This window comes from Haliotis asinina, chromosome 5 (genome assembly GCF_037392515.1).
Source record: "Haliotis asinina isolate JCU_RB_2024 chromosome 5, JCU_Hal_asi_v2, whole genome shotgun sequence".
Lineage (NCBI taxonomy): Eukaryota > Metazoa > Mollusca > Gastropoda > Lepetellida > Haliotidae > Haliotis > Haliotis asinina.
Genome location: NC_090284.1, coordinates 74,952,348 through 74,979,768, shown reverse-complemented (window position 1 = coordinate 74,979,768; position 27,421 = coordinate 74,952,348). Strand labels below are relative to the sequence as shown.

The following is a 27,421-nucleotide window of genomic DNA, read 5'->3' as shown; positions in this document are numbered from 1 at the left end:
CCGCACAAAACACATTGCATGAGAATGTTTTTTTCATTTATTTACGTTGAAAAATATATAACTGAAAAAACAACTTGTCATCTTTTGCTCCATCATTTCATGATTTGTGTTGTCATTATGGATCTCATGATTGTTTTCGGAAGTGTCCAGTTAATGTCGGCCAACGCATGAACACATGTCGAATTATGTTAGGACTATGAACATATATACCCGTTCCAGCAACGTGAGTGACCCTCTCTGTGTGGGTAACGCCCATTCGCAGGTCCCCCATGCAGTGACACTTGACTGGGCTCCCGTCACACCAGCACGGACCCTTAGCCATGCCGATACCACGCCCTGTAGTCGGGCGGGTCTCGCCTATGATTGACTCTATAAAAGAATTGCTTTCTGTAGTCATGTTTCAAAAGAACAGTAAGAACCATCTGATTGATACTGGTGCATGGACGGACGTTCGTTTGCTCCCCTAGAACATGTTTTCTCCTCATCACTTAATGCAACACCGTCCTGTGTTTACACACAATAAAAACTATTTCACAAAACATGAATGTTGCTGCGTTAAGAACAAACAAACCGTTCGGACTCATATCCAGAAGTTTAAGAAGTTCCCATCTGGGAGAGTTTATTTCCTTAAGCTTGTATGCAGTTTGGCACCAAAGAAAACACCACACATACCTTTAGTACAATCCTGAGGACACAGATACGCATTCAGCAGCTCTAGTTCATCACAGACTCTGTCTGGGCACGTTCCCCAAAAAAAGGTGCAAGTTGAGTACTTCAAACTCATGTTCGTGAGGCCGGGTCGCCATCGGCAGCGTCTGTCGGTAGTGCCCAGTCCGCAGTTGCTCTCACACAATGACATGTTCATGTACTGGGAACATCCTTCATCTGGTAACAATCAATCAAAATATACTGGGAACATCCTTCATCTGGTAACAATCAATCAAAATATACTGGGAACATCCTTCATCTGGTAACAATCAATCAAAATATACTGGGAACATCCTCCACCTGGGTTCAAACAGTCAGAACAAACAGAGAACGTTCCCTACCGGAATCAAACGATCTGACTGAACCCAGAACATCCTTCACGAATGAATCAATATTGAATAAACTTTCAGGATAACAACATTATATTATTTCGGGGGTTGTGATGCATATGCACTCACGAAATATACGGAGTTGTTATCCATTAAGTTTGTTGAATTTTGCACGTCCCAACCTCTACATTGTCACTCAAAGTCTCAAAGTAGTGGCAAGAACAGCTACATAATACGGACCTGTACGGACAACCGAGCAGACTAAAACCAGAATATATCTTTAGTTGTTCAACTGACCTAAACAAGGCTTTGGGTCATGCAAGCGTACGTGTGCCACGTGGGGATCCAGTATTGGATCTGTCTGTTTGCGAGACTGCAATGTCTTCATCCAACCTTCACTTTCATGGACACGTGCTACCAAATAGCCGTTTGGCAGAGGTAAGTCAGCGCCTCTTCAGCGTTGACACTGCCCTATTTGAAGGCCGCTAGAGGAATGTAAGGAGCGCTCGTAAAATCTTTTTGTCGGATGTTATATTACGAAGTGCCGTACAATCAACCACACGCAAGCGTCATGCTGGCCAGTACAAACTGGCGATCGAGCTTCAGCTTCCCGTTTTGAACGTGATCATCACGGACAGCATGTCAGTACACAGTTACACATGTGCCCATGTAGCATCTGACGCATATTTGTCCTTTTCAGAAACTCAAGGATATGATGTACAATGGTTAGAACCTTCAAACCAAAGCTGAATTTTCCACATATATGACGTCTGTTTGTAAATAATCTAGTCCTGACCAAACAATTCAGTTCCTCGGCAGCATGAGCTTCGATCTACGCAATTGGGATCCGATAACGTGTCAACCAAGTCAGCGAGCATGACCATCCGATCCCGTTGGTAGTCCATTGGGTTACTGAAGATCAATATTCTAACCAGGATCTTCACAGGTGGAAATATCCTACATGAAGCAGAAGCAGTAACATTGCTTGAACCACGTCAGTCATGTACATCATGACTGTCACAGACACTGGACGACCGAATACGCACAAAAAGGAGTGAATGCCGTGAACGTGTGTTGCAGAGTGTGTATCCTAGGCACACAAATGTCTCGGCAACAAATCACTGCATAACTAACAGGACTTCGAGCTTTCTTCTGTTGGTAATGTATTTTGTCGATGTCGCAAATGAATACCTATCCCCAGCTTTTGATTGATTCAACGCCCAAGCAGGTTTGTTTGACATGTTGGTTGGTTGGTTTTACAGTTTTAGGGCGACATGGGCCAGTAAAGCTATAAAGAGCCTATTTGCGCCCAACACATTGACTTCATTTGAATAACAACCGTATGTAACTGCATTGTAATTTCAAAGGGAATCGTTTAATTAAAATAAACGGCTACAATATCAGTATCACTTTAAATAGACAAATGAGCATATCGAATAACCTCTGCTTAGTGTTACGGATTAAAAACCTTAAGTAACCACTTTTATTTCTGAAAGACGAGATACTTGTTCATAAAAAAAGCAGTAGGTTCATATGACAGAGTGTTAAAATGTTTTTAAACCATAGACATACATCTAAGCCATTCGAGAGCCTGTCTGGATAATATCGTATTTTCCAGAAGACGACCCATACATGATATTTGGACCCAAAACTGTTTCTAATGAAAATACATCATCAGCCTCAAGTACAGCATTTCTGAGATTGTGTCGAATGTTGTTGTGCCCAGGGCATGTAATTAGAAAATGTTCGATATTTCCTGGCGTGTCCAAATTGCAATGGTCACATTGAGAAGAGATCGCCTTGTCTATAACACTCCTGTGAGCATTAAGCCCACAGTGTCCAAGTCTAAGTCGTGAAAGAATAACCTCATCACGCTTTCTACGACGACGAATTTTATGACCAGCTTTCAAGGATGGTCTAAGTTTGTACATATGACGTCAGGTATTCCCTGTATCCCACATCAGTTGCCCACTCATTGTAACAGATTTCGATACAACATTTCCAGATTCTTTGGAGACTGGTTGAAATTCAAACCAGTGGGGACTGTAATCCAGATTTGGTTAAATTATCTGCCATCTCATTCCCATGAATTCCAACATGTGCTGGGACATCGCATGCAATATACTTCATGTTTGAAGACGTATCTAACTTTAATATCTCATGAACAATGTCATCTCTAGATCCATTTGCACCAGCTTCTATAGCTGTGTTCGCTGCCATGGAATCTGTAAAGATAATTGCTTCATAATCATGTTCATCTACCCATCTCAATGCTTGCAAAAATGGCCAAAAGTTCAGCTGCAAAAACAGAAAGATAATCAGGGAATCTGAATACCTTACCGATTGATATATTTGGAATCCAAAAAGCCCCAGCAGTTCGATGCATCTGTGTATATATGTGTTAAATTAGAATACTTTTCAGAAAGAAAGTCTTGGGTTATCACTTTTCTCATGTTTTGGTCCATTCTCTTATTCACTATTGAACTGAGTTCATAATTCAGTCCAGGTTTCAGTAGAAGCCACGGTGGTGTAACAGGAGGAGCAGAAGGATCAACTAGGTTACAGTTGTAAATAACATGTTGATCAGCCAATCTCTGTATGTTCAAGCCAAGGGGAAATTTGCGATGACTCCAGTCACACATGACATACCCCACACAATCATTAACAATCTCAGTGACTGCATGGTGATTGTTATGGGTTTTCATTTTTTTTAAATATTTCAAAGATACCTGTTCTCTTCGAAGGTGAAGGGGTATTTCTGAACACTCAACTTGAAGCGCTGAGACTGGAGTTGTAGCATACGCCCCAGTACATATTCTCAAAGCTTTAGACTGAATTCGGTCAAGCGTATTAAGGTGACACTTAGCTGCCGACATATAGACCTGCTAACCATAATCAAGTCTTGACAAGATAAAGGCTTTGTACAGCAATAACATAGTTGACTTATCAGCACCCCGCTTCGTTTTGGAAAGGCACCTTAATAAATTGCTGATCTTGTTACATGTGGTATACAAATGTGTGATGTGGTAAGACCATGTTAGTCTTTGCTCAAAATACACACCAAGAAACTTCAACACTAACACCACTTCCAGTTTATGCTGTCCAAGAATTAGATTGATGTCATGAGGAATTTTACGTCTAGTGATCATCATCGCCACTGACTTTGATGTGGAAATCTTAAACCCCTACTTTGAACACAATTTACTGACTACGTTTAAGCAGTTTTGTATAGATTCTATGAGAAACTGAAAATTACCAAAGCGTCTCCAAAACGATCCGTCATCAGCAAACTGTGCTGCGGTTATGTTTACAGGTACGTGCTCGAAAAAGTCATTGATCATAATATTGAATAAAACTGGACTTATTACACTTCCTTGTAGGGTACCGTTTTCATTCATATGCACGCCTGATAGTTCCTGACTTGCGCGAACATGAATAGTTCTTTCGGACAGAAAAGGCCATATCCACTTGAACATGTTACCTCTAATTCCAAGTTTCCACACTTTAAAAAGCAAGCCATTTCTCCAAATCATGTCATAATATAAGTCTTTTCGATATCCAGGAACACACACAACATGAATTCCTGATTGCATAAAGCTTTCCGTGCTTCAGTTTCCAGACGAACATGTTGATCTATACATGAACGCCCCTTTTGGAATCCTGACTGGATGTGCGTCAGAAGCTCATTCCCTTCAAGATAGTAGTTCAGTCAATTAGTAACTATTCTCTCCATAATTTTACACAACTTACAGGTGAGAGAAATCGGCCTCTATGATGCAGGAAGCGAAGGATCTTTTCCTGGTTTGGGCACTGAAACTGTTATTGCATGTCTCCATGTTCTAGGCAAGGATCCAGAACACCAGCTTAAGTTCAACAGTTCCCGAATAACAGCTAGAGCACAATCTGGCATATGTTTAAACATTTCATAGCCCAACTCATCTGCCCCTGGAGCCGAATTATGTGTTCTTGATATAGCTGATCATCATGAGTGATAGCTGTATTAATTTCCAAGCTACTTTCTAACATGGCAGAAGACATCTCAGGCAGAAATATTCTCTGAATTCATGACAGTAATTTTCAGAACTGCTAACAGATTTAAATTGTTCAACAAGAGCATTTACCTTCTGACTTTCTAAAATGAGTGTTACGAAAGCAAATTATGGCGGTTAAAGTCACCACATATAGAATAAGGGCATCCATTGGGGGCTGTTACATTCAGATATTCATCTACGTTTGGCTTACCTGTATCATAGATATTAGTGATAACTTTGTCTTCCTCATAATAAATCTTTACTGCGTTAGCCTCACAAACCATTTTTGAAAATTTATGAACCTGATACGACAATTCAGTCTTAATAAATATAGCACAGCCACCTCTCCGAGGATTTTACGCATTCGGATTGCTGTTTAGTCTATCCTGACGAAGACCAAGATAGCCAATAATTCTAAAGTGACTCTCTGGCCATAGCAATGTTTCCTGTACACAAATAATATCCGGCAGTGGTGTCCTGTTTGATAGAAAATGCTTTACATTATCCACATGTGCAATAAGACTTTGAGCATTCCATTGCATTATAGTTAGGAATACTAAAGGCTCATCCATCATTCATCTCAACGTGTACCTCTTTCAACAGATCACTAGGAACATCGATGTGAAGACGTATTTTTGCCGCCGACAGTAGACGACTCATCTGTTTGTCCTACTTGTCAAGAGCTAACTTGAGCTCTTGGATTTGATACCCTCTGGTTTAAATCAGACTCTCGTAACTGAGCTTTATAATTACCGCTAGGCTTAGACCCTGATCTAACTGTAGAGGGAACAGGACAGATTTCAGCTGGTGATTTCGAGGCTTGTACTGACGCAGATCGAGATTTCGGAGCGGTGGTTACAGAGGCTGCATAGGTTCGAGTTGCAGTGGACTTGACCATACAGGATGCTTCAGCGTAGGGCAGTTTTCTCTCTACTCGTACCCTGCACAGATACAGCCTCCTTGTATTCCTCACATCCCTTGTAGGCAGCGCTGTGTCTACCACCATAATTGCAACGCTTGGATAAATTTTCTGAACAATCTTCTACATTATGCTCACCACTGCACCTTGGACATACAGGTTTTTTACTTTTACATTGGGATGAAACATGGCCAAACTTCTGGCAGTTGAAGCATCTAACTGCCGGTGGGATATACAGATGCACACGAAAGGATTGATAATACATCCTGACACGTTCAGGTAAATGTGGGGTTGAGACAGTAAGTAGAATGGACGTGGTAAGTTTTTTTCTTTCACGCGCAAAAGTCTTTGAGCACATTTGACCTTTTGACTCTTCAATTGTTCAGCTATCTCATCCTCAGTTACATCTTTGTCAACATTGTAAATAACTCCCTTGGATTCACTCAAAGACTTTGGGATATACTCTTGACACGAACGTCGCAGATACACGCTACATTCATTGCAAGGTTAAGTTGCTCAGCAGTCCTACAGTGTATCACTAAATCTCCCTTTTCCAGTTTTTTCATATGCCCCACATAGCCAATGTTTTATGAATATCCTGAGCCAAAGCAATTGGACTCAAGTTTGTCAAACGTAATCTTGGGTCAACAGAAGCAAAAATGACAACAAATTTAATAGGTAATGACGAAGTCGCTCAGTCAGTCATCCTCGTGTTTCGTTTCAAACGTTTGGAAATCATCGACACGTAATTCTCTGCAAATTCAGCATCTGTCGAAGTTTCCTCAAATGAGGTAGAATGAATATCCCCATCCCCATCCCCATCCCCATCCCCATCCCCATCCCCATCACTGTCGCTCTCCCGACCCAAATATATCTGTGACTAATACCAAATAAAAATTTCGCGCAGACACAATGCGCGAAAACTGAGGCCACGTGGTATGTGACGTCACCGCGACACAACAAACATTCAAATATGGCAAAATAAGCCAATATTTGACCTCAGGTAACCTGCAAACACCTACCTGTGTAATATTAATGAAGTATAAGCCAAACGTAGTAATGAATAACAAAACATGAACCCAACGAAGGCCCTAACAGCGGAGCGGCTGACAAGCACGTCTGACCCTGTCACCAGACAAAGACGGTCTCCGTTTGACGTGTTATGAGTCGAGTTATGACATGTTATGAGTCTTCCCTATCTCTCCTCTGTTGTTTTCGCCGTGCTGCGTGGACGAGCGCGTGTTCTGTTTGAGTAATAAGTCGTACACTTCCTCCATCCTAAACTGGCGCAAAATAGTTATCGCAAGACTGTAAAACTGTGTAGCAAGAATTGTATGCAGCAGTTGGCTTTTCGCGAGTCACGAATCAACGTTCGAGTTACACAGTCGATCATGTCAATATCATGACTGAACAGCTCCCTGGCACGCCAACGCTCATAGACTGCAAACCTAATTTACTGTTTGAATCATTTATATCCGGACCAAAATATTAAAAACGGCAACTGTGCTGTCTGCAAAAAACTTATAGATGTTTCTTATATTCTGAATCGATTCCAGTCAAAGCCATATCTCGTTGTCAAATTCCATGCCATTCTGATGCATATAACTTGAAATGTTCTGCTGGAAAAAAATGGCAGTGGCATAACGTCATTAACAAGTTGGATTCAGAGTCGTGTGTGTGTGCCACTCACAGTACACGACTGTCTGAACAGACAGACGGAATCCTTACCGAAATGTAACAGCAATAATGTTTCACATGAGGTATGTGCATGTTTTACAAACAGCAAACGCCAACGCAACAAAACAACCGGTCGTCGAAATGGATTCTACAGTGCGTGCATAGTAAAACAGGGTTAAAACATATCGACATACCCCGAACATCAATAATGGTATCCACGACAAACTCAGTATCATCAACCGATGATGCAAATGGTGTCATTATAAACAGACAGTAATCCCACATACGATCGCGACATGTATACTCAAACAATCACTTGGACAATGATACCTCTAAGAAGCACACACTTGTACCCCTCACCTTTTCTTTGAAGATTTGTGATCAATCGTGGTCGTAACTACGACTGAAGTGTGTGGTTTCCCAATGATTTATAGCAAATTTCTACTTATACTCTGTTAAGAGTTGTAACGCTTCCGTTAAAAAAATGTCTGATTGAAATAACGTGCGCAGTGGAACCTCAAAACCGGCATCTTTTATGTTGTTTGCGTAGATAATAGAGCTGATTTGAAAAGGAAAAGAAACCAAAAGCGACAGATGCGTTCAGTGTGTGTAAATACTCATGTCACGACAGAGAATAATGAATCTGCAGTATCTGTTTCACACAAACATAAACACGAATCAGAGGTCACAATTGCGTGACAGGACCACTGAACATCACTGATGAGACAACACACATACTAACATTTGTATAGCGCCGATATCCAGATCAACTGTTCAAACGCGCGTCGCTTTGGATGCCTATCACCTCTGTGTTTTCAATCTCAACTCCCAAGGGATCATACCACTCTTGCTGCCTTTTAGGCGCAGCGAGTTAATGCGGCTTTCCCACCCCTATGGGATTCACAGCTGGGTGGACTGGGACACATACTGACAGTACTTTGTCCAAGTTTACTGCAAGTTACTGTACCCGCAACTAGTTGTTTACACATATTCATGTGGCCACCATCTGGGCATCTACCAACGTGGCTACTTTTAAGTGCCCAGGGATGCGTAGTGTGCACTTGGTGTTGTGACACGCAAAGTCGACTACATGCTTTTTACACCTGGCCACAGGTGGGCTCGGGTCCAGGACCTCCAAGCTAGCTGGACTGGTAGCTTGGCGCCTTAGACAGCTCGCCCACCCACCGTAGTGTTCGGTGATAGGGTGATCATACCCTGCTCTGTGCAGCAGAGTTGATCACAGCATTGCAGCTGACATAATTTCCGTGTCAATTTTTTTTCATCATGACAGTTATATTGTCAAGTACTTTAGTCTTCCGTGAATCTGAAATGATGAAACATGAAAATAAATAAAACGTCACTGTGATTACCACATGTTCCTAGTTGTCTGCCGACATCGCCACGGAGGGATACCTGGATGGTTTTCACGATGATTTCACCACTATCTGTCCGGGCGTGGACATCAACGGTGAAGACGTTCCTATGAAACTTCTGCAAGGAACTCTCATCCAGGACGTAGACTATCCCCTTCTTTGGCGTTACTGCTAAAGGAGTGGAGGAGTTGTGAATACTGTAATGGTTGATGCTGGCGTTGCACAACTCCGGCAGAGCTGACAGAGTTCCGAGCTGTAAACAATATACAACTATTACGATCCATGACTGAGGTAACGTGTGAGGTGCGACCTTGGTACACGTTCCTGTGATCATAACCCCTCAATAGCATGCCTCAATCAACATATATATTGGTGATTCGGGACAGGGGTTCCGCCTCGTTGAAGATAGCTGTTCTTGTTTAGAGTTTCAACATACATATTTGTGCAGGTCAACGTGGCATTATAAATTCACTGTCAAGGCTTATAAGACACTAGACGTCTGACGCCGGAAGTAGATAGATGGAAGGTATTCAATCATATGCCCTTGTCTAAAGGTGACAGCAGTTTGTTGTGAGATCATTTGGAGTAACACTTGAAAGAGTAACAAAATGCTATAGCATGATTCTAGTATGTAATGGAATAACAAGGAGACGTTTGTCTCAATACATGGACAAATTTAGACTTTCATTGGTCCAGGTTTATCAAAGATGACGTTCATGATAAATCAGCCATAATACTGGAAACCCTAATGAGGAGAGCAAATAACGAAGAGTACACATACCCTGTAATATTTCGCTGCGCTCCTCTTCAGATCCATCTTAATGTAAGGCACGTGTCTTTTATAGTTGAGTCTGATGATGGCCTGTAGATACAGTATTGATTTTGACTAATACTTGTCAAACATGCTATGACGTCATTATGACAGATTCCGATTTACAATCAGTGGATTGGCCTTTGTGATATGAACGATTTGCCATTACTACGAGAGGTGTCTGAACGTTGTGAGTCCAACTACAAGGGATACATCGTACATCTTTCACATCCTCTTTCTCATGAGAGAATTGCCAACACTACCAAGAATGAAAAGTGCTTGGAAATGTTTTTAGCATGCAAGGTTCAAAGAATTCTGAGTCAGGAAAATCCAGGTTGTCATCTCCAGTTATACTCTGTTCCGAAGTACATGAGCTTTTGTAATCACGGACAATGATATCGCTTAAATGCCAGCGTGTTACCACTATCAGTCATGGTTTCGCACATATACTTTTCCTTCACTGTGGGTTATCTAACGCCTCTTCCGCTGTAGAAGACACAGTTTGTTCCATCAGGTTCCAACGTTTGGACTTTTTTTCAGGAATCGGGATGATTAGATTTGTCCTGAAGCAACTAATGTTTGCAAGAGGCGACTCTCAGGATCGACCTGTCAGACTTCCTCACTTGTTTGACACATGTTACTGTACCCCAATTACGTAAATCAATTTTCATGCTATTGATCACTGGATTGTCTGGTCCAGACTTGACTATTTACAGGCTACTGCCATATATCTTAAATACTGCCGAGTACGACGTTAAACAACACAAACAGGAATCCATCTGATGGTCTTTCTTTCCAATATTGGTCTGATGAAATGACCAGTTTCCGTATTTGCCAGATTTGACAACATGAGATTTCCCAAATTTGAAGAGACTACAGGTTCATAAGCATTATGTAGCGGATGGCATCGTCATTCCGCAGTTGATGACTTTTCACGACACTGAAGATGAATGCTTCTATACCTGTCCGATCCCGCCGCTCTAACATCATTTCAATTGTGTGGGGAATTCGGGAGTGCGGCATGTAGATAATCTTTAGCAACCATCTCAGCCAAAGTATATTTAATACTACAGCGGAGCTCACAGCATATCAGCCACCTCACGCATTTTTCACATTTTCAGGTCCGTTTTGATGACGCTGAAAGTTTGTTGTCGTAAGCTTTTACACCGTGAAAGCATGTCAACAATTTACAAATCATTGTCAATTGTTGTAGACTCTAGTTTGGAACCTACTGTATTTGCACTCATGGTGCTGCGGAAAGTCCAGTTGTGAGGACAGCAGGAATTAGTGAAAAATGAAATCTCCATGGGTGCAGAAATTATGTACCAAGGAGAGTTCAATTTTAACTAATTCTTAATTATATTTATAAATGACAAATAAAAGAAGAGTGAAAAATGAAGTTCTGAATTGAAATTATTAGACCATTTGACTTCATGTATACACATAGAGAAACTGTGCATGCAAACACCTTAATTTATCAAACCTGTGTAGACGCATGATTTAAACTCACACGTTAGTGACATGTATCCAACATGCAGGCACGTGCCGCGTGCAGATACGTCAGTGGTTTCGTCCTTGAGACGTGCAATGCGTTGTTGCACGTGCATTCCGGGAAAGAGAAACAGAGCAAATGAATGCCACACAATACTGTCACTTTGGAAATCTCAACCCCTGCCCTTGCGATCGTTCAAAAAATTAAACGGCTATTGAAACGCATAGCATGCCAGGGCTAACGTCTGCACAACGTCATGAGGCTATTGGGGTGGTCTGTGGGGGAATGTCTCACTGACAAGTGGCTGGAACACCATTTCTGCACTGGTGAGACGCTACCGGAACACAAATAACGTCATCGATCGGCCACATTCTGGACGTCTACATATAACAACACCATGACAGGACAGATGGATAAGGGTGACCCATCTTCGCCACAGGTTTCAGACTGCAGTGATGACTGGCCGGACCATCCCAGGACTTTGCCGTATTCACCCCAACACAGGTCGGCAACGTTTACGTCATGAAGGGATCAGACCACGACGTCCCGCCATACGACGTATCCTGACACAACGTCATCGACAAGCTCACCGAATGTGGTGCCGAAATCATGTCCGCAGACGCTTGTTTAGGTGGAGAAATGTTATATTTACAGATGAGTCCAGGTTTAACATTTCCCAAAAAGATGGACGTCAACGCACCCCTAGACGCGTTATGCACAGACCTGTGTCTTTGACACGAATCGTTTTGGTGGTGGTGGTGGTGGTTCCGTGATGATTTGGGGTGAAATAACAGCACGCCAAAGAACTCCTTTGGCGATTGTTAGCGCAACTGAACTTGTGTGGGCTACAGGGATCAGATTCTTCCACCTGTGGCAATTCCTTTTCTGCAACGTTGACTTCTCATTTAAATTCTCCCGAATGGTCTCATGGTCCCTCCATTATGGTTTATATATACCTTTGACATTGTTATCGTAGTTATCAACTGAGATAATATTTTGACAATGCACAGTTTCTTTATGTGGCTAGTACATTTTGTTATTGTTTCAATAATCCTCACCGGCATGCCATTTTAGACAATGAAGTGCCATTTTCTATGAAATTTACCTAGCCCTTTCTGTAAACTAGGGGGAACACTAATAATAGCATGCATGTCTTTATCTCTAAGGTATGTGTATCAAAGTATGTATTTAAAGAAACATTCGTCATCATAATGGAGTTTTATGGTCACTTCCACCGCCTTACCGTGTCACTACTGTTTGCTGTGTTGCTCAACTGTGGCTGGAAGCCTCTGTCTCGCACGTGGATATCTACAGAGTAGGGCGACTCCACGGCCTTTGTTATATTTGGTTTCACCTCTAAAACACAAACATAACTTAGCTGATCACACGTGTTGCGCTGATTGTATGACAAACGAGCCTGCGATGCGTATGGAGCAGTAATAATGTACTTTTATTGAAATAACAGCCTAATGTTTGGTCGTTCGTCTCATCAATATTTCATTAAAAAAACAAATTCATTGACAAAACTCGAGGCAGAGGGACACGCCTTGCAAGTGTGCATACTGTTAGAGCTCACGGGATAATATCAGTATCAAGGGTGATCATTTGCACTTATACAGACAGACCTGTAGCGCTGCATTGAAACCACCAGATCAGTGAAAATAGCCTGGTGGGTGTTCTAAATGTCAACCAAACCTCGGTCCATGTCAACTCGCATTACCGAGTAGTTAAGGTTCTGTTGTTTCAAGACATGTGCTATATCGGAGAGGTCTGACGAAGCAACAGAAGTACTGTGCATTAATGTTTAAACACATACAACACGTGGGAGGGCATTATCTCCTACTGCAACGTCCGTACATGTGCCCAGAGGACGGAGCATGACCGTCATACATCATACATCATACATCACGCATTATGCATCATACATCATACATCATACATCACGCATCATGCATCATGCATCATACATCATGCATCATACATCATGCAGCATACAGCATACATCATACATCACGCATTATGCATCATGCATCATGCAGCATACATCACGCATTATGCATCATACATCATAAATCATGCAGCATACAACATACAGCATACATCATGCAGCATACAGCATACATCATACATCACGCATCATGCAGCATACATCATGCAGCATACAACATACAGCATACAGCATACATCATGCAGCATACAGCATACATCATACATCACGCATCATGCATCATACATCATGCAGCATACATCACGCATTATGCATCATGCATCATACATCATAAATCATGCAGCATACATCATACATCACGCATTATGCATCATACATCATACATCACGCATTACGCATCATACATCATACATCATACATCACGCATCATACATCATACATCATACATCACGCATCATGCATCATGCATCATACATCATACATCACGCATCATGCATCATGCATCATACATAGACGCGTTATATAGTCTGGTTCATAATTATTGAGAATTTTTCTTCTTACTTTGAGCTATCCTAACACCTCAACTGATTCACTGATACTTAAAACTAAGTAATGGTATAAGGGTGGTAACTCATCTTGGCCTACTGAGTATAGTACAATTAGAGTTACCTCCCCTGAATTTGTAGCAGACGTCATTTTCCTCAGTACTGTCAACAATGTCTGCTGAAGATAAAAGAAGGTTGATTTTTGAGTTGTGTAATCAAGGAATTGATGATGTAAATACATTGGTAGGGAGAACAGGAACTCCTCTTTCTGCTGTGTATAGGATTAGGAAGACTTTTAAAGAGGGAAAGGATTTTGGGCACCAGAAAGGAGCAGGGAGACCCAGAAAATTGGACTTCTCAGATCGCGTCCGGCTGGGAATTTTAGCGACTAAAAAGCAAAGGGCAAGCATCTCCAACATCAGGTATGAAATGATAGATAGGGGATCAACAGTTGTATCAAAATCTACAGTTAGAAGAAATTTGATTGATCTTGGATGGGAGAAAAAGACTGGAATTCCTTCTCCTCTCATGAAACAAGAACATAAAGACAGGCGTGTTGAGTGGTGTTTGGCACATGAAAACTTTGACTGGGAAAATGTGATTTTTACTGATGAAAGCTCAATATGGGTATATCCCAATAATGTGAAAATATGGACAAAGTCTGCGTCAGCACCGTTGTATCGACGACCTAAATACAGCCCAAAGTTTCATGTATGGGGAGGGATATCCTTATTAGGAACGACCCCGCTGTGTGTGTTTGAGGGAAATCTGACAAGTCAACGCTACGCTAACATATTAGATAATTTTCTCCTTCCAAGTGCACATGTGTTTTATGGAAATGACTGGATTTTGCAGCAAGATAATGATCCTAAACACACCGCAAAACATGCCAAGCAGTGGTTTCAGGAGAAAAATGTGACTGCATTACCATTTCCTGCATATAGTCCTGACTTAAATCCCATTGAGAACATTTGGGGGATGATGAAGGAATGTGAGAATCAAAAGGGGTTGACAAAAATTGAAGACATGAAGAGAGAAGTGGTCCGATACTGGGACAGCATAACTCACGAGACACTAACCTCTCTGATAGGAAGTATGCCTACCCGTCTTAGACTGTGCCGTGAAGCTCAAGGAGACTTGATAAAATATTAAATTGTTACCTACACAACATGAAAAGGTCAGTTCACTTTCACAATACATTCAATTTTATCTGATTTGTTCTCGTTTAATAATATGAAATGCTTTAGCTATTCTCAATAATTTTGAACCATACTGTACATCAGTGGTAAGAGTAGCGTTGACAAGTTGATGTGGCGTAGGAAATGAATGTTATGACATGCCAAGGAAATGATCGGTGGACCAAATCAACTGGACCAAAATTTTAAAAACCTGTTGTAATCACAAGTTGAATATGCTATTGCTTTAGTAATATTATAATAGTTGTCAACTCTTGCTGGTCAACTTCAAGACTCAATTGTCTTACTTTGAAATACGATTTTACCATGAGGTCTTTTTATGTCATAATTATAGCATTTAAAGGGTCATGAGTTTTAGCAGAAAATCCCAAAATGACATTTTCTTTATTGAAAGATATTCTAGTTTCTGCGACAATGTCGGTGTTGAATATCAGTCCATAAAGAGTTGACAGGTTTACAATACCAGAACATGTGGCTGATATCACAATCCAATTCTTTTCATTTAGTACACACTAACAACAGTTCATATCATATCATCACAGAAATGATCGAAAACCGGAGAATTACACACACATCAATCAATATAATATACTTTTTCAATTTTTTTTGAAAGACATTCCATTCATTCAGTGTAATGTGCTAGCAATCAGATCGCCAGAGTTGGTAAGTGAAGAGCTGAAAACCTAGTTTTCTACACTTCCGGCACAGCATCCCGGTCTGTGGTGATTCCGTAGGAACAACAAAATGCATTCCCACGGAAAGTCTGTGTACATGCCTCCTACACACTCGAACATGTGGACGAAAGCTTTTGATACTTGTGAGACATCTAATGTGAGATATATTAATTGAGGAGTGTGTAATTGTCGAGTTTTTTATCATCTTGCCGTATTTCTGTGAGGCACCTTTACATGTTACATATCAGGGATACTTGAGAGTAAACTGCTGCTCAATTTATTGATTGTGTGACCCGCATTTGGGGCCTATGCTCTCCAAGTCATGGGTGTTGCACAGATACCATTTCCTAAGAGACCATATTGCCTTTCGACGATACCAAAATCTCTGGCAAGTTCATTTTTGTGCCGTTTTTGATTGGAGCATTGTGAATTGTTGGTTTTCGGTGCCAGCGCGTTAAGATCAAATGTTAGCAATAACCACCGTTTTTCGGTTAGTATCACAGGGGAAAGCTACTTCGGGCCACAAACGAATGTTACTTGCAGTCAGAAAGGAAAGTTACTTGCAATCAGAGTTGCTTGCAATCAGAAAGGAATGTTACTTGAAATCAGAAAGGAATGTTGCTTGCAATCAGAAAGGGATGTTCCTTGCTTTAAGAAAGAAGTGTCACTTAATGCTACACAGGATTGTTATCAAGAAAATATAGATCAACGTTACCGATTACTAGAAATCTTCCTGAAGGCGTATCGTGTACGGTCAGCTTGGTGGTGCCTACGAGTCTCTGCGTGTCGTTCACAACTGTGACGTCATACTGTTCTGTCTGTCCTTTGTCACCTTCTTGCAGCATCTCGGAGATACGCTGGAAAACGACATCCTTAAAGTCACATGGTGGTCCTACACGCGTTTCTGTTTATCATTATTAAATTTCTTTTAGAAATCTCCAGTCCATTATGAAGAAGATCGTGTATTGAAACAAGCACAAGGAGCGCTGTACCTTGTATGAGTTTACAGTATTTACCGCCATGGTAAACACGGTCAGTATAAAACTGTTTATCGTTACAGCAGAGATATAAACAAACGGAGAATGAAACAAACGGAGATAACATATCTAACCTGAATATAAATGAATTTGGCCAAAATTCTGTTGTGGATCTGTAGAGGGAAGGGGCATTAATTATTCCCATCCAGTGAAATCCCCAGCCAATAGGAACTATCCCTTCGCTACCCAGGATGAAAACCATCCATTTGTTTTAAGACGGAGCCGAAACATGAATAATCGATAATGAACTTTGTATGAAACACTAGCTTTAACACATACACTCTTTGTAATGTTGATATTTTTTGGAAATTCATTCCCAAGGCTAATACAAGTATGTTTTGTTTATTAATCTTAAGACTAAATCATCCTTATTCCCATGTTTTCCTGTTTGGGTATGAAAGGGAACAGTATATGTGTGTCAGTGAGTATAGGAAGGAGATCTACAAAAAATGAATAAAGTAAATACACGTATCTGAATTAAATGGGCACACTCCATCTCTCGCATTATATTCTTCTCAGACACCATACAAATTTGGCTGCTGCATAAACGTTATAGTCAGTTGTGTTACGTCCCAGGGGCATTGTGAAAACAGTTTTTTATGAGGTAAAATTGTCCTTTACAGTTTCTTTGCATGTGTCACATTTCTTCATGTGATCAGGGAGAAAACCGCGGTAGAACATCTCAAGGAAATGACATTTAGTTGATTCGATAGGTGAATTAGTACATTCCAGGCAACCCAATATGCGTTGCGGTGTGTATACACAGAGAACAACGAAAAAACCCTTCATTTGCATGCATAAGAATGGATGTAAACAATACTGCGTACATCTCTCCATCCTGACGTCACATTCTGAGCTGTTAAACTAGACACTATCAATGGCTATGTACAGTGAACTTAGTTAATGTGTGCAGTACCATCAACAACTGAAACCCGGCTAATCCGGACTGCGCAATCCCAAATGATTCCTCAGTCCCACCAATCATGTTACTTTGACTGCGATTCTCTATCCCCGTAATGTCCGATAATCATAATGTCTGGATAAACGATGTTTCACCTTCTCAAGGATCTTCTACTTGGATTATTACTGTTAGGGTTGAGTGAGTGGTATCAATGGGGTAATAATGGACGGGGATTAAGGGTCTAATCATACCTTCAGTATAATTTGCAACAAAAAACAGTTTAGTGAAGCCGTATCAACGTGTACAGCAAATGTATTATTACAGCAAATAAATAGCCTTAAACCAGGTTCCATCGTGCATTTTTCTCCACTGTTTGCTACTCATAGTTCCCCTTCCTTATGGCGATGTAATTGAGAAACAGTACAGTAGACTCAATATGCTTCTGCAGTTTGAGTAGAATTACAGTAGCTCACAGGCCTTATACAGAAGGGGTGCCGACTGCTGCTGGGATTTTCTGTAGCGTTTGTGTAAGCCATGATTATATAAGTGGAATGGTACTGAATCTGGTTTGATCAATCATTGCTTCAACGATTCATGGATATCATGTTTAGTCGATCGAGTCGGGTTTTCGCAAGACACGATGAATGATTATTCTATCTAACCTATCAGTTCGCCATACTCAGTTTCTGTTTGTTTCGGAATGTACTCGAGTTCCAGCCCAGGTGGTTCGTGCTGCAAGGGCAATGTATTAGGAATACCCATGGTGAACTACACCCTACACTGACTACTCTCTTGAAATCTAGAACTACTCGAATGCCTTTGCCAAACTCTCACGGACCCAAATACGACGAAGGGGTTTTAGTTCATCTGTGCTGCCAAATAAATGCGACACGCCCATTTACACATCGGGATGAGACCCCTGACAAGTGCTCTCGATTGACTAAATCATTATCGACTGCTTGTTAATCACCATTAAATAGTATTGTGTTTGGGAAAAGATGAGTGTATCATGTTTCTCCGATGACACAGACCATAAACACGCAGATGTTAGTTAGCTGTTCACCTGGGAAACCGCCAGAAAGATTGGTGAAAGTCAAAACAGGGAATTGCACAGGACAGTCATCTTTGTCACAGGAGCGCCAAATCTGGGACTGTCCTGTACATGTCCAGCACTTTTTTCATGTTGTTCCTTGAAATCTTGGTAGAACGGAAAGCATGCTCGATTGCCACTCGAGTGGTGAAATGTTGATTAATAGGAAGCTGAAGTCATTTCTCATCTCATTCAGCCTTGTGGGTTTTTGCCGCCCGGAATCTCTATTTGTGGAGCCGAGTAGGAACTCTTTGAAGCTGCCTCATTGGTCCTTTCATGCCCAAACAACAAAAGCTGTATGTTTTCAATTATTGGTGTTATATTAGGTAAGACAGTGTAGTGGAAGCAAATGCAACTATAATTCATAGATATAGATATAAAATACCATTCAATGTTTGATGTGTATCAAGTAATGATCTATTTTTCGAAGAATTGTACACTTTCGTTCCTACATTGTATTTGCTGCAGGGTTGGCCAAATTTTTATTCCTACAAAAGTTTTTCACAAAAATAGGGCGCATCATAAGTTCTCACAAATAAGGCAGCCTTCTACCAAGGGACATTCAAATGGTTAGACTTGTACCAAGCGACATTCACGTGGTGAGCCTTGTATCAAGGGACATTCACATGGTGAGCTTTGTACCAAGTGACATTCACATTCACATGGTTAGACTTGTACCAAGGGACATTCACATTCACATGGTTAGACTTGTACCAAGGGACATTCACATGGTTAGGATTAGTTTCATTTATATTTTCACTTCTCTAAGGATACGTCTCTTTTATTCTTCTTTGTGATGTATGTATGAATAGCGTGAAACAACTTCACATTTTCTCTGTGGTTGAGAGATTTGGGCGATTCTATTTAACAATAATAACGTGTCATAGACTAATTTTACAAATTTTAGTGATTAACTAGGCATCTATGACTGTTAATTCTACCAATTCTAGTTAAGCCAAAATTACACCTGCTGGCGGCAGTTGTAGCGTACCTTTGTAAACAATGGGCTATATTTCCTTGAGCTACAGCAACAATTAGGTACATATTTAGTTTGTATGTTGGGTTTGCTTTTAGGACAGCTTTAGGGGTCTAGTTGCCTTACTGACAGGGACAAATCTTTACACAAATTTACGATAGAGGAGAAAAATTGAATTATTAAATGATACTGTTCGACTGACTGTTGCGGACACATTGTGTCCATTTCTTAATGTTTCAAACAAAGGTTATAAACGTTTACACGTCTGAGAAGGCGTTACATGGTTGTTCATTGTGTGTAGGGTATACCGTACCTACTGAACGTCAGCTCTGTGTAACCCCTTAACATTAAATATCATTTTCAGTTTTGAACTGTGCTCAAATACTGAATATCTGACAATGTTGTGCCATTCAAAGATATTAATATTCTTTTACACAGTTGAACACGTTACCTTCTCTACTATGTCCAATGGTCGAATGCTTTTGATATATCACAAGAAACCATATCTGTTATTAACAGTACTAGCAAACATCATCATATAGTTCCAAAAAGGTATGATCTGTAAAAACCTGAATGACAATAGACTATTACCAAAACAAATTTGATATGTTAGACTTTGTAACTACTCTCGTTTTGCGAAGTCAACAAGTTTGCGATGACGTGGTTTGCTAACTGCATCTGCAATATATTTCGAATTCTGTGCAAAATCTGTCTTGCCCACACCCCGTGTTTGCTAGGAAACTATTAATTACATTGGATATGTGAGTAATTGTATATTGTATAGTGCTTCCTTCTCTGTATTTGTATGATGTATAATAATTAATGACAGTCTGTTAACATTTCAGCTTACCCTGTGTCAGAAATCAAGATAGGTTGAGCAGAAAACGGGGAGAGACAAAGTTTGATTTTCCAGAACGTTCAACATGATGACGTAGAACTACAGCATAAAGCCGTGTTTTCCTGACGCACATTACTTGAAACGTAATCCAAATTCGAATATTGATTATTTTACCTAACGCTTCATGTTATTTACCTAACATCTCTCTGGTCGATATGCCGACGTATCTCGATCACGATTTGTTTTTGTGTCTTTGGTCTCGAATATTATCTTGTTCTTGATTCTAATTTAAGACATGAACAGTACTTTCAACCGGGATTATATCTGACAATCAGATCTTCCAAGGATAACAGCCCTTTAGAAAATATGTGACCGTAAAGCCATCACGTGGACAGTCCAGGACAAATATCGCCGTCTGTCGTGCATTGAAACAACCGGCATATTACAAGTATTCTTGGAGTTGATTAGTCAGGAGCACCCTTCATTAATGCAGCAGGCTACATCGGTTTAAACAAAAGCAGACTAACGACCGGTAATTGATTCCAAAACGCACAAATCAGGACCAACGCCTCTGAGTGGTTACAGTCTCCGAGAGCTGCTTGAAGACCTGGTCCAGTGCTCTTTACATGGCCATATGGCAATGTTTTCCTCACTTGACCTTTCAAGTCCTGTAGTGTTAATGCTGTGGTACAGGGTTTACTTTCTACATACTGTAGGTTTTTACAAATCACAATATATCATGTTGAGCAGGAAAGAAGTGACACGGCAACATGACGACGATATTAAAAAATATCAGATTTTATGCATGTCGTGTGTTTTATCAAAACCTTTGCACGACACGTCACCGCTGACATCAACGTGACACATCTTTATAGCGGATATTTCTTGAAGCATTTTCATGATCTTCCCAAACGTACCTGTTATTCAAACGTAGAGGAGAAAAAAAAAGACAAACGGGCAGTTTAAAGCTTTTCAAGTCGTCGTTTGTTCCTGAAAACATCTGAATAGGCAAACTTAATATTACTATTTCTATTTGATGTATTGAATATGACCATCTGAAAATTGCCAGATCAGGACTGATTTCATGTTTGTTATCATAATTTGCCATGTATTGAAGTAAGAATATTTTATCAATATTCCAGCAATATCAACGCGTGGGACACCATATATGGACTTCTCACATTGTAACCATGTGAATAATCGAACCTAAGTGTTTGGTGTGACGAGCGAACGCTTTAACCATGACCCCGGCCACCTCCCCAGGTTTGATTTAGCTGTGCGATACACAGTGTTATAGTTTTCATAAAGTAAAACACATGAAGTGATCAATGTCAATTTGCAAAATATTTTGAAATAATAAAAATATTTCATTTCTTAATATAGCCCTCTTATTGTCTCGAAATACATATGTAATATATGTACCTTGGTATCGTCGGTGACGTCTCTTTCACACAACTGTGAGTTGTCTTTGATAAATACCAGCGGGTTGTCATTAACGCCAAGCACGTTCACAGTAACAGTCGTGCTTGTTTGGCCAATTTCTTGTGACCCTGATTTCACCGTACATGTTACGTTCAGGCTGATTGTGTCGTTCTTCTCACGATCAAGGGGTCTTGTCAGGCTCATTTCGGAAGTGACGTTGTTGATGGTCAAGTATGGTGGAGCTGATGATGCTGGAAAGGTAATAGGTGCAGACGTACAGACATTGGAAACATAACTGAAAGGACAATGCTGTTGTAGTTATAAATACATATACTTCACTTTGTTATAATACATATATTGTAAACTGATTACAGTATCCAAGTACAATGAAGGAGCAGATGAACGATGTCTGGGGATTGGTTGGTCCATATCAGATAATTCATAAGTCACCGCCGTACAGCAGCTATAAAGTAGTGTGTTTTCGCTCCTTAAATCAGGGTTACGGATTGCTGATAAAATGAACGCGATAAATCCAATTTCCTAATCACTAGAAATCTCTGTTGAAAGCAAAAGCTAAATATCTTCACTTATAACATTTAGCATTACAACATTTGGTTCCGATAGACAGTGTATTGCGTTTCTTGTTGATAATTTTCTAGTAGCAAGTGATAGGAGCAAATATTAAGTATGAATAATGATAGGTATTGTGTCATATCAGAGAGCACTAAGTAAACATAACGAAATAGTCGTTTTGTGGAGGCATGATGCGAACTCTTTTTTCCTGCGTACAGGAATAAGCGGTCCCCTCGAAATGTGTCTCGGAAAATGAGTGAATTGGACTTCATTATTCTACATTATTATGGCAGTAGGTGCATGAGGGTGGGTCTAGGAATCACCAAACGGGGCTTTATATCGAAACTCGAAACATGCTGTGCCTCCACATGATTATTTACGTGGTTCGTTGAACCCTTTAAACATGGACGGAAGGAGCCGTCAAAATGATGTAGCCCTTCTTAGCAATACTTCCATAATGATTGGATCGATATGCCGTATGCACTCTGTTGGTTAATGTTAGTCCATGTGGACAATAGGGTTATATTGTTAGGTGTGTCAGTAAAGCCTCAATCAGCACATACAGGTGAAGGACTGTGGTTGTTGGGAGGCTGACACCACCGCAAAGTGCCATCATTAGGGAGAATGTGTCTTTGGAAATACTTTATAAATCACGTTACATTCAAGTGCCTTGTTATACGTTTTTCAATGTGCCACATTAAGGAACATTTACGGTTACTTATTGTTAAAACGTATCCGATAAAATGACAAACGAGAGGACGACTGGAAATGAGCGATGGCACCAGATGTTGGTGACAGATAGCAGTAAATGTACATTTATGATAATGTCCGCTCATTACCGTCAAATACACAAAAGTCCAGTTCGAGGAGAGTCCAATATTCTGATATATTACATGGTATCAATATTCAACAAAACCTCAGTCTGTGTAGTATACTACAAATGGCTTCATTCGTAAATACTGCTATTGAATATCTCCAGCGTTTCACTGATACGGTAAAATGAATCAGAGCTTCAGGTCGTGATACAGTACGCCAGGAATGGCAGCTGTGTACTCCTGCATAGGTACATAAGAACTGGGGGACATGTCTCCGAATGTTAATTCAGTTCGTAATTTCTTCAGACACATGAAGCTGGGCATGGAAATCTCAGTTGTGACAGATTCCAGTCAATGAATTACCCCACTAATCCTGCCAGATGCGAGTTATTTTCATGAGTGACGATTTTTAATATAACTCAATGTAATTGCTCCCATGGGCTAGAGGAGTCAAACTGTGTTCAGTGGGTGAATGTTTTACTTCCTCGGGGCTGACAAGTATAAATCGTCAGACACAATTGATCACTGGTGAACCTAGAAGACCTTCACAATAGAATCGATTTGCAACATTCACGCATACCTTTCTGTGTCCTGGGGTCATTTACATCTCTCGTCAATGAATACCACAATGAAGCTTGATGGTTAAACTGATCTCAGAGTTCTTGACAGACAAATTAAGGAATGCAATTTCTTTAGGGACGAACGATCGTTTAATAAAGGTCTGAATGTGTGACCCGTGGAGTCATGTGTCAACATGTCTAAAGGGTTTAGCGACAAGAGTAAGACATTCCCCAATATTCCAGTGTTGACCAGCTGCGGAACATATTCTTGTGTGTGTTTAGATAAAACCTTAGACCTCGATTGCGAGAATTCCTCAGGGCTATAATTTGATATTATATTGTGACAGAGGGTTTGGAGCAATAAGTGTTACAGTTGAATTGCCAGTAACTTGCTCATGCAGTATGAATATCGAGTCCCTGTAATGTAATTGAATCATTCATCAGACTCACTCTGTCAATCTCCAACAGGGAAGACGAGTAAATTCGTGATTCTGTTTGCGATCGTGCCAAGAAAATATCATTTGTGTGCCGCTGCCTGGAGTGTAGAGGATAAATCTGAGTGATACACACCTCGAGTGTGGAGGATAAATCTGAGTGATACACACCTCGAGTGTAGAGGATAAATCTGAGTGATACACACCTCGCGTGTAGGTGATAAATCTGAGTGATACACACCTCGAGTGTGGAGGATAAATCTGAGTGATACACGCCTCGAGTGTAGGGGATAAATCTGAGTGATACACACCTCGAGTGTAGAGGATAAATCTGAGTGATACACACCGACTCATTCTATTCCAACAGGCCTGTTTCCGTCACGGCTCCTTCTTCACTGTTCACTACATTACCTGAAGGAGATTGTACCTGTTGGTTTTTGATGGGCGTGATGTTCTACGCAATATGTCAGTGACATTTGTGTAATTACCCCATCGCCGTCATCGTCAGCGTGGCGGGAAAGGAAACTAAGTTGGGTTTTCATCATTGTACTCTTATGAAGAAATCAAAAGCGGTCTCCGGATACATTTGACGTGAGACAAACTAACCACCAAGGTCTCCTGTTAATGCTAGTAATTATAGGTGACTCAGTATCAGGAGACAGTTGTACACACATCCACGTAGGACGAGTAAACGCCCATGTTGGGAAACTACAGGTGTCGTCTCTTGCCGGGAACCACATACAGTTCACTAGTATTTGACCTTTTCTACCTTTCTTAATCCACTAGAGTCTGCTTTTTCATCGATTTAATCGATTTTAGTTATAATTCTTTTTATTGTTTCCATCAATGCAAGGTATCAATCAATTAAATATGTAATAAGTATATGTTGCTCGTGGAAGTTCAGCGGTTATTAATGGTCATTCTGTGTCAAATAGTAGGAATAGAGGAAACCATTTTCTTATAATTATCGAAAACATTGTTTATTTTGGATACAATTTTTTCAGCTGTGAATATGTCTTTTAAAATCTTTATAAAGTTTCTTAGATTAGGAATTACTTTTTCCAGGTGCCGATATAGATACAGTGTTTTAGCAGAAAGTATTGTATGACAAAGTAGTGGGTTAGTACTTTGAGTACCAAACCAAACGTAAACATGTCAATGTTAATTCCTGTATGTTCTGATTAATCCAAATATGGAGCTTATTCCCATTTTGTTTTTACATTCCTCACATTCCCCATGTATATGCAGCGTGGTTTCATCCCCTTCATTACAGAAAGAACATATTAAATTGTCAACCTGATTGGTATAAACAATTCTGTGCAAAAACTTAAATTGAAAACCTAAAAGGTTAACATCTTTTTTTTCTATATAGATTAAAAATCAAGGGCCAACCAAACTCTTTGAATATATTTTCCCATTTGTCTCAGATATGTGTCATAACTCTATCAGATAGCAATTTATCATAAAATGTTCTTGAACCTTTAGCTGAAATCATGCAATCCTTTTGTAGAGAGTGTATATTGAGGCCATGTGTATAGATGTGTCTGCAGCCTTTCAAGGTCTTTTTCCATGATTCACGTTAAACATATAGAATATATTCAAGATCTAAATATGTATTTCTTATCCCATATGTATTTCGCAAATCTTTATAAGAGACCAGACATTGATCATCATATAATCCTTGATAGTTAATATTCCTTTTTTGGCCCACTGTCTGATAAAGCATGTTTTCCAAGAGATGATTGAAAGAGTCGTATGGCTTGGGATATGATTTCATTTATGTTATTATCTTCGATTGTGTTTAAGTACAATAGGATTTCCATTCCATGTCTTTAATACATTCCCCTCGCACTTTGGGGAAGATATCAAATATATGTCCATCCTGAATAACACATAAGGTGGCATCATAAGTTATCAAATTCATCCAACGAATAATCTCTGGACCCAAACCAAATTTTAGTAAGGCGAAATTGAAAACATTTTTAGAAGCAGTTTCAAAAGCTTTTTCAAAATCAGTCAGAATCAATAAACTCGGTATATCTCGTTTCTTTGTTTCAAACATAATATCATACAGTAATCTTGTATTTTCACTTAGTGATCTGCCTGGTATAAATCAGTCTGGTTATCATGTATAAGCGAATTTAAGGAAACCTTTAGTCGGTTACAGATACGGGCATTTATTATTTCATACTGAGCATTAAATAAAGGCTTTGGTCATCAGTTCATTCATTGGTTTCTGTTTTTATTACCTTTTGGTATACAGGTAATAAGTCCTCTTTTCATGGTAGGATATATCTCTTATTTCTTATAGAAACATCTTTAGAAAATCTGAAAATTCAAACCTTAAGATATTTCCTACCGTACTTAAAGAAATCTATCGATAATGTATCAATTCCAGGACTTATTCTTCATGCTTTTATAGCCAGTGACATTTCATTCATGACAATGTCTTTTTCCGATTTGTCTTCAATGTTGGAGTTATCAGCTTTATGAGATGAGAATCTGTTTCACATTTCCTATCTGAAGAATAGAGTTTTTTGCATAAAATTGCTTAAGTTCATTTACGATTGAATCGCAGCCTGTCAATACTTCACCATTATCAGTAGTAAATTTATTTATTGATTTCCTCACACAATTTCTGTTTTCTAAATGGCAGAAATATTTTCTTGCTTTTTCTCATTCTTCATACCACAAGGCTCTTTTTTCAGAGCTAAATTCCTTTCATGTCTTCTTCTTCTTTAATCCGCTCCAATTCCAATTACAGTTTTCCAAGTTCCGTTCCTAGTAAGGTTTAATCTGTATTTTGAAACTCGTTTCTAATTGTATCTTCATTCTTTTTAATTATAGTTTCTAATTTCTAGGTCTTATCTTTTGTTTTCCTTTTGGGGAAAGATGAAAAAGGAATTGTTTTTCTTCTAACTTTCAACAAAAATGTTTCAAGAAACAGACTGTCAGTAACCTTACGTTTAAATTCAGGAGATCGCCTATTAAGTTTTCATCTTGCTGTCAGTATAAAAGTACTCTTCTATTGTTTCTTTCAGGATTGATCTACTAAACCTGCATATTCAGGAT

At 39.9% G+C, this 27,421-nt stretch overlaps 1 protein-coding gene across 3 annotated transcripts in view; it reads right to left on the bottom strand.

Annotated features, from left to right (window-relative positions):
- Positions 1–27,421, bottom strand: part of LOC137285277 (proto-oncogene tyrosine-protein kinase receptor Ret-like) — an 88,261-nt gene that overhangs the window by 20,034 nt on the left and 40,806 nt on the right. For all 3 annotated transcript variants that reach the window (XM_067817597.1, XM_067817598.1, XM_067817599.1), the window contains exons 4-10: positions 21,968–22,218; positions 16,419–16,560; positions 12,584–12,696; positions 9,819–9,899; positions 9,035–9,290; positions 673–885; positions 211–369 (exon numbers count right to left, since the gene is read on the bottom strand). In XM_067817597.1, coding sequence (XP_067673698.1) covers positions 211–369; positions 673–885; positions 9,035–9,290; positions 9,819–9,899; positions 12,584–12,696; positions 16,419–16,560; positions 21,968–22,218 — 1,215 coding nt within the window. The remainder of the gene's footprint in view (positions 1–210; positions 370–672; positions 886–9,034; positions 9,291–9,818; positions 9,900–12,583; positions 12,697–16,418; positions 16,561–21,967; positions 22,219–27,421) is intronic.